This window comes from Pezoporus occidentalis, unplaced genomic scaffold (assembly GCF_034315485.1).
Source record: "Pezoporus occidentalis ecotype Australia unplaced genomic scaffold, CSIRO_AGI_Poc_V1 ctg16, whole genome shotgun sequence".
Classification (NCBI taxonomy): Eukaryota; Metazoa; Chordata; class Aves; order Psittaciformes; family Psittacidae; genus Pezoporus; species Pezoporus occidentalis.
In genome coordinates, this window is record NW_026913425.1 from 8,668,802 (window position 1) to 8,682,471 (window position 13,670).

The 13,670-nt window shown below is 39.8% G+C and overlaps 1 protein-coding gene across 1 annotated transcript in view; it reads right to left on the reverse strand.

Moving 5' to 3' along the window:
- Positions 1–10,499, reverse strand: part of GLDC (glycine decarboxylase) — a 42,316-nt gene extending 31,817 nt beyond the window's left edge. The window contains exons 1-3 of the mRNA XM_062612508.1: positions 10,254–10,499; positions 10,091–10,169; positions 3,320–3,455 (exon numbers count right to left, since the gene is read on the reverse strand). Coding sequence (XP_062468492.1) covers positions 3,320–3,455; positions 10,091–10,169; positions 10,254–10,469 — 431 coding nt within the window. The 5' untranslated portion in view covers positions 10,470–10,499. The remainder of the gene's footprint in view (positions 1–3,319; positions 3,456–10,090; positions 10,170–10,253) is intronic.
- Positions 10,500–13,670: the final 3,171 nt, after the last annotated feature.

Below are 13,670 nucleotides of genomic sequence, written 5' to 3' on the forward strand. Positions count from 1 at the left end.
TCAAGTGAGCTGTACTGTGGAGACCTCCACATCATGCTCCGTTGTATGGTATTAGTGTGACTTCAAAGGCTGCCTTGATTTTTAAGACCTGATAGGTATTTTTATCCATTTAAGCCCCCAAACTAAATACTACACTGTTTTGACATATATGTTAATAAGAACACTATATGTAAGCTGAGTTTCAAAACCACAGCTCTTCACATCTTCATTTATATTCATGTCAGGGCACAGAATTAATTTGGTGTGCTAGAAGGGAAAGAGCTCAGCACACTGGAAGTGAAAATAAATTAATGAATATGTTAATATGGGGCACAGCAGAATAAGGACTATGCATCCATTCCAGCAGACAGATGGCAGGTATTCATACACTTCAGGACTCTCTGCTGAAAGTCACATAATTGGCGGTGTGCCCCGAAATAAATTCTTCTGCAGCATCTTAGAGTTGATATGTTCTAATGATAAAGCAAGTTACACATTGGCCTGCTACTTATTTCTTTGGAAAAATCAGGCTAGTACTTTTTCTAATATCAACTAAGAAGTGTATGAAAAATACTTGTAAGACTTCCACCCCACGTCAGCATGGAATTATTAGTCACACATTGCTAGGATCAAGAAATTGTTAGCAGCTGGTGACCAAGACCAAAAGGAAATAAAGTATCAAAAGTAAGGGATACTTATCCTCTATCTTCTGTAACTAAGTCAAATCCCTGGAATTTTAAATGCAGCATTTCAGGTCCACAACAGAAATTTCTCTGCTTGTTCTCTAAATTTCATTCAAGGTATTCTTTGGAAAAAGTTATCTGAAAAATTCTAGCAAGTGTTTTGAAATAGCTTCTTTCATGAATACAGAAGTAATTACGTTGGGATTCAGACTTTAAAGTATGCCTATTCTTTTCTATAGCTACCAGTACAAGAAATTCCTGAATGCTGACTTCCCAGGCACTTACTAGTGGCACTTTGGTCGCAGCTTTATCACATAGTAATTAAGCTATTCAGCTTTTACTGTCAACAAAGATATTACACATCATTGTCCAAATGTTTTAGGAGTTTTGAAACACCATCAGTGTTGAGCTTTTTTTTTTTTTTTCCCAGAATCTGAGATTTGGGAAGACTTTCGTGGTAATCTTCTAAAGAAAGCAGTGTGGGTCAGTAGTCTCATTCTCAGCTGAAAATAAATTTTGTTCTAAACAGTTTCCTCCTGAAAGTCACCCCTTTGCTGTTTAACTCCTTCTAATAAGTCCAAGTGTCCTAAATACTACAAGTCCTTCACTTTCATTTTCACAGATTTGCACAATCAATCTTTTGTAAAGTTACACTGTACACCAATAGAAGCCTTGCTCTAAGGAATGCCATGCAGTGAGAAACCAAGAGCCATGTGAGAGACAGATCAGAAACAATAAGCCCTTGGAGCTCCCTTGGAGCTGCAATGTGAAATGTGCTAGCATGAAAAGTGTCACACACTCAGTATAGGTTGGATTTCCTAAACAAACAGCTTCCCTAAAGTCCATAAAATTGCTTTTGCACACATGAGCACACACCTACACCCTCTTCAAGCAAACAGATTAGCCTTCACTTTAGCCATCCAGAATTTTAGCTTTTAGCCATCTAGTTTGGCTTTACTGGACACTGCAAGAACAGATTTATGGACAGACTCTCCCACTTGTTTCATTAACACTATGTAATTTTTTAGGATTTAAAAATACACAGTTAATTTTGGTCTGCTTACTTTTTAACTGTTCTTGGTTTTGCCTCTTGCAAAAGAGCATTTGGGTTTTTTTTTTGTGGCACTGTGGCACTGTTGATTCCATATGTTGCAAGAAGTGGGTGGGGATAAGGCCAAATAAAACTTTGCATAGATGTACTGCATATGTTCCTTCAGTCCAAACAGTGCATCTTTTTCAAGGGTTAAAAATTTTGAGATGCAAATACAGCAGACAAGTCTAAAAATATATAGACTTGAAGGTCTACAGATACATAGACCTACTTATGGCAATCCAAATTACAAAAAATATAGCATCTAAGTAACGATGGTCTTTTACACTGACTAATATGACTCATTGGTTGGTTGGTGGTTTTTATACATATATATATAGAGAAAATTTTGGTTTTATTAAATTAAAAACTCAATAATACAGATGACAGTTATTATTTTAATATGGTACATAAAAAAGGATGTTACAGGCTAGAGATAAGGGAACTTCTAAATCAAATGAGACAATGCAGGGTATCAAGAGGCCCCCAGTGTGTTGGAAAGCAAGACTTCACATTAAATTTAGTTCTTCTGTTGTATCATTTCTGAATTACTGTTCTTTAGGGAAATGTCAATGCTAAATGAGTATTTATAATCAAGCCTTAGTGACTTTGTCTGGAAAAGTCCATAAAGAGACAAAACCCCATTATTGCTTAGATTAATGCTGTTCATAAATTATGAATCAATGCATAAGTTATGAATCAATGCATTAAAATATTTTCCTTTTTAAGTAGTAAAACTAAACCAAAACAACCACAACCAAACAAAAAAGAACCCCACTGCCAAACTGATAACATTCAAATTCAGTTCAGTCAGAAATGCCGCTCTTTTGCTTGTCCCAGGAACCTGCAGTGTCAGGTGGGTGATGTAAACAATATTCTCAGCCTTTTCATAAATGAATTATCAAGTAATGCTATATATATATTTTCAAGCACCAGCGAATCATTTGTTCAGATGAGAATATTCTTTATAGATACACATTTGAGCTCCTAAAGACCTCCGGTTTAAAAAAAAAAAAAAGAAAAAAGAATTAAATCAGGAAATATATACCAAGAGAAAAGCCTTTAAAATTTTAAAGGCTTCTTACTTCTTCCTAAGAAAACCATAATCAAAGTACTGCATAGTATTTAACTAATTTCACCCCAAATTGCAGAGACCAACAGAGGAGTGAGGCAGTTTAAATTTTGGCAGCAGTTAGGAAAGAATTTCTCTGGTTTAGGAGCTAGATCTGTATACTTCTTTAAAGCAAACAAATATTCTATTTCTAGTTTACAATAAATAGGAGCTGTGAACAGAAATCACAAAAATTAATTAAATATCTTACAGAAAATACACCTTTTGAACTCAAAAGTCTTCTTTTTCCTCTTTAGCTTGAACATGAACAACACAGTTCCTACACAGTAGCATACATACCAGTATCAAATACATGAAAGTCTTAGTACAAAAAAAAGGTTTGGGGTATTTTTTTCTGTGGTCATTCATAAGATAAACTTTAAATGTATATTTATACAAATACATTTAAATGTATATTTATACAAATACATTTAAACAGAAAATGTGGTACATTACCATCCTGCATTCTCCAACAAATTCCGTGCAATGGGCTGAGGCACTGAGCAGTTGTAATAACCCATGCCTATATAGGACCTCCATATCTTGTTCTTGCTTGCAATATTGTATAGAGTTTCAAGGATTTCATTTTCACCTAATTGAAAGAAATTATTTCAGAAAACTACAGTATTTAACTAAATGCCATGCACCCCTGTGTAAAAAAAAAAAAAAGTAACATCAGTGAGGCAAGTATATACAGTAGCAGAATAAAGCACAAACCAAGAAAAGTAAAGATCAAATAACAAGCTGGTAAAATATTCCAGGAAAGTTAAATTCTTCCAAAATTCTGGGAAATGCAACAATTGAATAATAACAGGGTCTCAGCCAATGTGGAAATAAAAGTGAGAGAAACAGCAATAGGCAAATGGCTTATGGAGCCCTTTTTGTGCTAATGCCATATACAATTTGGTCTTTTGCACACGCATTAAGATGTATCTCAGAAGGCACTCTTTTATTAGCTAAACCTTGCAGAATCATCACTGAATTACGCCACAGCAATCCACAACGATGATTCAGTGTTTCTAGCAAAGGTATATTTGCCCAAAATGGGCTCAAATCAAGCACGCGGGAGTAATTTCTTAGTATTAAAGAACTTCATTTTCTTGCATCTTCCCTAAGGAGCTATAAAACAGAGCAGTTCTTTTAGTTCAATTTCAGTATGCCTTACCTGTTAAAAAAATACAGTATTTCTAGCTTAAGAAATTCCATTTAAGATTAATTTTTAAATGAGTCTGCTGGTTTAGTTTGGAAAGATTACAACACAATGCTTTTGAAGTGTTCAGACAGAAAGCATTTGCACTCCCTCCCCAGTTATCATTTAGTCTTTGGTCATACTTCCACATACTTCTCAGCGTATTGAAGGTTGCGCAAAGATCACATTCAGTCAACCTGTTCCTAGTAGTCAATGAATAAAGTTACCCAACATTTGCCAAAGGAAAAGATTTACCAAGAATTTTAGTATCTGCAGATGCAGAAAGATGGTCAGTAAGCTGCCTAAGATTACACAGGGAGATACGTCTGCCCAACCCAACAGATGTGGGTGTCATTGGACACCAAAGCACCTAGATGAGGGAAGTATGTCTTTCTTCATTCCCCCTCGCCAAAGTCTGACCTGGGAAACTGCTGTATTGGCGCAGCTGCACCAAGTTCTGTTCATTCTGCACTGCAGCTGGAAAAGCAGACTTTGGAATTAATGTAAGGCTAGAGATCACCAGTGCAGAGTAGCTTGGGTCTCGACACTTAATTCTCTCCACAAGATACTCCAACAAGATAGATTGAGTCAAAACAGTTAATGCTGTGGAATCTGGTAGCAAATAATTCTCTAGGTAGAGAATTTCGATTCTCTGGAATTTAAATTTCTTCTGCAGCCATAAAAAAGGATATTGTAACTTCAGCTCCGATTTCAAAACTGATCTCCCTCTTCCTTTTACTTGAAGTGCTATTATTGTGTTCCATGTACACATTAATTAAAAAGAAAAATCTGGTTTTCAATTGATGTCTTCCATAGTTATATTATACCTTCCACAAAGTTATTTTTCTACTGATCTTCAGTTCTCACTTCAAAGTTCATTTCTCCTCTGCCTTTTACTCAGTGTTACTGTTAGATCTAATGTATAAAGATTAATTTCTTGTTTTCAGTAAATGGCAACTTTTTCTGGAGACTCAAGAGTCATGTGTTTATTATATTTTAACTCAGCACTGTCCAGGGCAAAGTTTCTTAAACTGCTGGGCAGCTCTGGTTTCCAGTATTCCTCCCACACAGTTTATTCCAGGTGCACTTGTTTCTCTATTTTAAGTAAGAGTTTTAACACTGAGATCTTCCGCTACCACTTGCAATCCAAAGGTTTCATGAAGGACAATTTGGGTGCAGTTTGAGAAAGGGAGGGCTGTATTCTTGCAGAATTCAAACATCAGTGCTTTTTGAAAATGGTAACAAATTTGCTTGTTTAACTCCAAATCCAGTTGAAGGCACACTAGCCCAATGTCACACACAAAAAATGCATTAGAAATGTGATTTCTGAAGTAAACACATACCACAAATACTGTAGTATGTGCCAGATAGCACTTCCTTTGTTTGCTTGAGTGGATGGTTCTTCTACAGAGCCATTTCTCAGCTAACACAGCTAATAAACTACCACTTGTGCTGCTATTTTCTCTGAAATAAACCAGTTTCTAAACTGATTAAAGGCACAAAGCAAAAAAGCTACTGAGGCTGTAGGCAGCTTAGGTAGCAGTTAAGCTTACGAGCTGAGCCACATCCCACCTAGAAGAGCTGTGCTGATAGATCCCAACACCGAATATATTAGTATTATTACATACATACGTCACAGGTAGCTACTGTGAAGACAGTTATGCTACTGGTTTCAGTGAGGATGGTGAAATGCTGGAGGGCACACTACTTACTTACACTCCTTTGGTCACTATGAAGGCAACAGCAGCAGTATAGCTCAAATACACACCTCTGCATTTGGCATGTCTCTTTGAAGAGACCTGGGATGAAGGCTGCTTCCCTAATGTTTTATACTGCCTAGTAGTTCATCACAGCTTGCCTTTAGGAAGACAACCCATAAAGAGCTGCATTCCTGAGTAATGGAAATCAATAGCCTCTGATTTGCTCTATACCCTGGCTTACTTAAAACAAAGCAGAAGTTCTTACACAGATTTTATAAACTAATGATTATAAATTCTAAAATTTGAGAATGTAACTGGGAATATTGGGGGGGGGGGGGCATGTAGAAATGGTAGAGCTTGTAGACTCTTTTTTAAATTCAGGGTTTAAATTTAAAAATTTGTTTCTGCATAAGTATGTACAAAGCCTACCTATTAAATAAAGGTGGACATGCAGTAGCAGTATTGAAAGGACAACTGCGACTGAGGTAGACAGTAGCTTTGCAGGGATAAAAGAAAGAGGATTACTTTTACATAAGATGATCTGTTCTCTTACTTCAAGTGGGTCAATCGCTGCAAACATGCTAAAGCACCTTCAATACCTAAAGAAAAGCTGATTGGGTTTACTTACAGTGACAGCAGGAAAAAAGTTCTGTAGTAGCCGCTGATCACAGTTAAGCACCAAACAAATGCCTAACCTTATTGTAAATAGTAACTGAGCAAAAATTACATGCCAAAACAACATTTCCCCTTAACTGTATCTGCAGAAAAAGCTGAATGTAAAAGAAGTCCCCTTCCAGAATCAGTGAGGTACAGGACTGCAACTTATTGTTAGGGAAAGCCAGCCCCTACTGGCTTTCAGTGGCATGTCCAGGTGGCTTTGCAACACTGTCAGTGTGGGCTCATGGCAGCAGGCATTTTTCAAATGTCTTTTTTCAGGTCAGGAAAGGAACACAGATACTTCCGTCATATTACATACCAAAAGAAGCAACTCGATTCAGAAACTTCTTAGCACAAGTTATGCTCCTCTCCTCCATCACTGACTATATCTGTACAAGAAGACTCACCAATACAGGAGCACTAATAACAATTGAAAAAGCATTTCTAGTGTAGATGCACTTGTACCAGCAAAGCTTAGCATTTACCAGAATGGCTTTTTCATTCATACCTAAGCAAAACAAATGCCCAGTTAAGGCTAGAGGCTTTCTCTTTCCATATGTTATTATTACCATATTATTCCCCTTCGGGGAAGTAATAAAGCTCAATTCTTCCATTGAAGAGTAGGGCTATGCTAAAACATCTAGGAAAAACAAAACACGCACAAAAAGATTGTGCTTCTACTGTAATGAGAGTTTTTATTTATGAGTAATGGAATATGCAATACAATTTAAAACAGCTCTTAAATACAAGCTGCATCCGGAGGAGGGTTTTTTGGTTTGCTTTTTTTTTTTTTTTACAGCCATTCAGCTATTGCGTACACACAGCCATTGATTTTATGTCTTTTAGACAACTTGTACATTACAAGGGAAAGACCTGTATTGCAAACAAGCTCTCCTACTGCCACACCAAAATTTGATGATATACACCAAATGTACACACCAGAGATGAGGCCTAAAGCTATAAAAGTTTAAAATAACCCACAAATATAGTTGCAGAGACCTATAACAGTCACCCAGATGTATGGTGTGTGTACAGTTTTTTGGGCATGCATATTTAATTCTAATTGTAATCATTGACTTCAATGAGACTACAGTACAAACTCAACTGTGTTTCCCAATACAAAGGAGTAGTTTGAACGCAGTTGATTCATTCAGCTGCTCTCTGGAGTTACTTTGATTACTTTTTTTTAACTGAAGTTATACAGAAAAGTGGAAGTGTATACATAATCCACTAGGAATTACCATATTAGAAATTTTGTGAATGCATAGGTTGAACAACATGTTTTGAATTGCCTTGCCCTGTTCTCTCATTGCATGTATGAGTTTGGGGGATAGTGGGAAGAAAATTGTCCTCATACAAATAAAAATAACTTGTTTAGAATATAGTCCTCATGAAACTTCCCTAGTTTTGCTATTTCCTTTTAATAGAAGGGGTATGACAGGGAAATAATATATCATACTCACATAAGAAATCCCACACTGGTGATCAGAAGAAAGACAGTGTTCTCTCCAATGATACATTAACAAGGAAGCAAGTTTTAGTCAGACAACAGTGTCCTAGGTACACGATGTTCAAAGTGAAGTTGCAGAGCTTTAAGCTGAGGCTTTTAACTTTTATAAGCTTTGGAATTTTCTGCATCAATGCAGTGGAGAACTAGTGGCAAAAATCTACACATTAAATTACAAAAGATAGTTCATCACATTGGCTGCAGAAAAAAATGCAGCATTGTGCAGAAAAGGGTTTTCTGTACCTCATGCAAGCATCTCCTTTGAAAACTCTGTTGCATGCCATGCAATGTGAAACTGCATCACAGTCACATTCTTTCACAGTTTACTCTAAGAGAACAAGAACAGCATAACAAGTGGAGAAAAATGCCAGTGAGCTAAATACACTGCTAGCTAATGAGGTCCTGTTGCACCGTGAGAACCTTCATACAACAGAACGTCAACCAATGCACAGCAATGTAGGAGACACCCACTTCAAAACTGCTATGCAAATCAGCATGAGAACACATAAACTACATCACGATTTTGATTTAGGTTGACATCACCAGTTTAGTTTTCAATAATGTGCAAGTATTTCAATGCCCAACTGTACTATATAACTTTTATGTATTTTTTAATAATGTAAACTTCACAAAACTATCATCTACTTTAAAAACCAAGGAAAAAAAAATAGAAAGAACAAAACAACAACAAAAAAGACATGTTTTAAAAAAGTAATTAGTGAAAAATCTACATTTAACCCCTCTTACACACCTAAAAACACAATAATCTCAAAAGCTTTTTCCTCTGAGGATGAGTGAAAACCATTCATCAGTCTGAGAGTACCTTGATTAAAATACATTAATTGTAGGAAAACATGCCAAGCAATACTTTCATCAGTTATAAAGGCAGAAAGCAATGATTAAATTCCACTTCACCAGCCAGGTCCCCATTTTAATAGGATGGGGATTTACCAAGAAATAAAATACCACTGTACCAATAAAACATGTTGGAAGTAGAAACTTCCAGTCAACACTGCATCCCCCCTAGCTACAGTCTGTCTTCCCAGGCTCTAGTTTTCCTGGCTGTTCGCTGTGGCGCTGCCTCTCTCCCGTGATGTCATCTCGGAGTAACCAGATTGAACTGGCCAGGAGCCTCACCGGAGCTGCGGGCCTGGAGCTCACACTCACATTACAGCGCATGGGTGAGCAGTGAAAAGAAAGCCAGCAAGAGGGGTCAACCTTCCTGCAAACCGGGCACAGACTCATGGTGCGAATACGAAGTTAATACCGATGCAACTGACTGCACCACCTGAACGGCCCCAGGGCTTTGTTAGTTTCAGTGGAACTGTTTAGCTACAGTGCATGTTAAGCATTTCTTTCACTCACGGGATTTCCAGCATCATGTTCACAGATACCTACAACATCGCAGTTATGCAGACAGAAGTTTTGTGCTGTGATTGCTGACTTTTAAAGATGCTAATATCTAAAACCTCATCAAATCATTTCAAGTTTCCCACAGCGTTTTGCTGAAGTACTGTACTGCCACAATTGCTGGCTCAGAAGTTTTTTGCTCCTGCAGGTTTATGCTGCTCCCTCAGACAGATTCTAAACGCTAGCCATTACTCTGCTGTGTATCCATTATAGAGAGACAGAGGTTTTGAATGTTATTAAAATGTGCACATTTGGGGGTGTGCAGGAGGAGGAAGACACTACACGAACCCAACAACAGAAAACGAATCCTGCAAAAAAGCCCACAGAAGACAGTGGCCCATTTGAGGCTACAGTCCACACCAACGGGACGATTTTTAGCCACACTTTCTTCTTCCATATCAAACTCCTGAGACAAAGGGAAAGCATTGTAGCAGTTGAGCTCAAAAGCAGATTTTGGGCAGCCCCGCTCTGCCACACACGTTTTCCTACCGATTTCCGACAAGAGCACAAGAAGCGCAGCAGCTGAACTACTACTAAGTTAGTCTGTGAAGACTGAAGTGTCGGTTCTGGTACTGCTACGCTTACTTAAAGACTTACCCCGCACTTCACTTGCGCGGGGAGGTCTGTCCACTACACGTCTCAGCGGGGGGCACTCCGTGGAGTGCACCCCAAGTCCCTCCAGCGAGCGCGGGCGGCCGGAAGGCGCCGAGAGAGGCAGCGGGGGAAGGGGGTCCAGGAGTACTCGGGACCATGTGGTTACTTACAGACGTGATCATCCATCCTCAGCGGCCTCCGGAGTCGGATACTGGCCGGGATGGTTTTATCTATCAGCTCCTCGACGCTCTGCAAAGAGCAGACCGTACGCTGTCATTACTTCCCGCGCCGGGAGCGACCCTACGCCCCGCACGGTGCGGAGCGGGCACCTACCTGCACCCCGACGGCTCGCAGCATCTCCTGCTTTTCCCGCTCCCGCGGCCCGATGTGCCGCAGGGAGAAGTCATCGTGCCGCGGCAGAAGCTGCTCGATGCACCGCGCCGCCTCGCCGCCGCCCCAGCGCAGCGGAGCCCCCACCGCCGCCGGCCGCAGGTGCCGCGGCGCCCCTCGGGCCGCCAGCCGCCCCAGCCAGCGCCCGCAGCTCTGCATGGCTACGCCGACACAGCCGCCGCCGGGCTGCCCCGCTTTGTGCGCGGGGGGCGGCGCGGAGCGGCCCCCCACAGCCAGCGCCAATGGGGACCGGGGGCGGCGCCGTGCGCGCCCCGCCTCGACGCCCCCGGCCCGCCCCCCCCCCCCCCCCGGGCTGCCCCGCGCGGCCCTGACCCCATTCATCCGTCTGTCCCTCCATCCATTCGCCCATACATCCGTGTATGCATCCATCCCTCCATCCGGCACGGCGCGCCGGTGCTGGAGGGGAGCGGTGGTGCTCTCAGCTCAGCCGCCAGAGCCTGGTGGGATTTTGCTGGGAAACGGGGTTTTCTGCCACAAAAGCTGTACTGGGATGGACAAAACAAAAAGGTTTCTGTATTTCTGCAGCAGAGCATGGACTTGCTTTCGAGTTACTTGCTTTAGGAGGCGTAATACATGCCCCTTTCTACTGCAGCCAGGACCTGTGTCTGGGTGTGTATATGTGTACTTTCTCCCTGCTTTAACTTCTGACCATATGAAGGTAGATTCAGATTAGACGTTAGGAATTATTTCGTCACTATGAGGATGGTGAGACACTGGCCCAGGTTGCCCAGAGAAGCTGTGGCTGCCCCACCCCTGGCAGTATTCAAGGCCAGGTTGGACAGGACCTGGAGCAACCTGGTCTAGTGGGAGGAGTTCCTGACCATGGCAGGGGGCTGGAACTAGATGATCTTTAAGGTCCCTTCCAGCCAAAATCATTCTATGATTCTCTATGAGTCTTAGGGAGCAGAAAGGTTAACTGGAACCTACTTTTCTCTCTCTTTTGGTTCTGAGGGTAATATCAGCATAGTTACAAACTTGTACTTTTACTGGTATTAAGAGAACAAAGTGCAGCAACATTGAGGACATGTATTTGCATCAACATTTAAATAGAGTAACAATGGAAGATAAAAATATATTTCCCAAATACTCATCGATTTAATCTTCATTGTATAACAGATAATGAGGTAATTTATCACTGCTGCCAAACCTAAAAATAAATCTAATTTGCATCAAAGATCACTGATGATTGCAACCAGTATTTTTCTCCAGTAAACACGGAATTACTCCACTCACACAATCTCAGTTATCTGAACTCCTCTGTTACACTGGAATAGGCTCCCATAACTTGTACCGGTGTGTATTTGGAGTGGTGACTGAAGTCTCTGGTTTCAGAATGAGAGAGCCACACTAAGACTACATACTAAGATTACACACTAAGCTGCCTCCTGAAAACTGTATCATGGTTTTAACAAGCAAAATAGGAGTCTTGAACAAGAGATGGAATAGAAAATGAAGTTTGATGTCAAGCATGTTTGATATCGAATCAACAAAACCTAGCTAATCACAATCATAGAATTAACCAGGTTGAAAAAGACTTTGAGATCATCAAGTCCAAACTTGGGTGTGTTGGGACCCATCCCTTTGGGTAAGCCATGCTTTTACTTCTCTCATACATTTCATCCCTTAATCATCTTGTAGGTTCAAATAAATTCACCACTGCAAAGTATGTAGACAACAAACCCAGCTGTTTTCTGAATGTACATAAGCAAAAGGAAGGAGATTTCCTGGAAGAGGACAGGATTGCAAACCTGTGTCTTGCTATTAAAGCTATTTGTGCAAAGCTCAGAGATGTGCATGTCTTGGGCTAAGGCACTGGTATGAGCTGCTATGTAGCTGCTAGGGATGTCAGTTTTGTTAGATAAAGCACAAAGCCCTTGAGAGGAATTCCCTCTATAATTCAAATTAAAGTGACACGGCTTATGTACTCTTCTTCACTGATATTTTTTAGCTTTATTTGAATGACAAAATCAGGACAAAAAACCTGGAACCTGCCTAAAGTACTGATTTTGATAAAAACTCTCTTGCAGTTCTATCACTACAAAGTTTATGGGTTGTGTTAGAACTACCGTTCTTTGCTGCTTTTAAGTTATGAACTATCACAATAAGAAAATTGTGTCATATTATTTTAAGAGTCACCTCAGTTCCCTCCTATGACCCAAATCTGGAAGTTCCAGCTGATAAGCTTCTGCATCACTATACCACTGAACATAAAGGCTGGGTCAGACTACAGTGCTATGTGTAACAATAGCCTGCTCCTGACACTGGCCAATTACAGCTACCTAAGGAAGAATACAGGGCTAGGACAAGAAGATTAATTGATACCACTCTTCAGTATTTCTACAGTCAGTTAGCATCCTGGGATTTCTGCCCTTATGAGTTCTCAATGTGCTTTTTTCCCCAATTTGTTCAGCTCCCTACTGAAACCACATAAGCTGTTAGTGTGACAAAAACAACAACTTACTATTCAAAAGCAGTCATTTCATAATCCTTTATTTCTCAATCTACTATTCCTTAAAGTCACAAAAAGCACTCACAATGTTAAGGATATTGCAACAAGTAAAATGAAACAAATCATGCAGGTGTCAGTGCAAACTGACTCCAATACATGCTGACTTCCCATATAAATTCCTCAACAGAAGGAAAGGCTTTAGCAACTTAACTTACCACCTCAGGTGCCCCTTTTCAAGAAATTATTAACCACCATTACAGTTTTCTAAAATCTCCAGCAGATCAGGTGAGGAATGCCTACCAAATGGTCTCTTAATGGCCAGGCTTATTTTACGTGTCAATCCAGATAGAAAACACCCTCATTAACACTTTACCTTTCTTATCATGAAATAATCTGAAAATGCAGGGGCACAAGAGGTGCAGGGTGTCTCATTCAGTTTAGCTGTATCTAATTCAATGCTGAAGATCATCTGAATTTCTGCTGATAGTGGTCTGGAGGGTTTTCTGTATATACACATGTATCATTTCCCACCACCTTAAATATGTAAGTGAAAACACATTGCAAACATATTTCTATGCATATTTTATACATACACTCGTTAACACATAAAATATGTTAGTCCTTATAGAATAAAAGTTAAAATATGCAGCTGATCCTGCTTTTGGGTTTGTACTGTAAACATAGCAACCTTTTAATTTGAGCCATTTTTATTGCAGGTTTTGTCTCTTCATGAAAGGTTTAATCTGTAACATTATTCTTTGCTTGAAGTAAGATTTGAAAAGCACTATGGTTGTCATTACATAAAGAGCAAAACAGATGCTTACCTAGTTTATTAAACCAGGAATTATCTAATTTTGTTCCTAAACTTACTACTCAAGTGAGGTACCAAT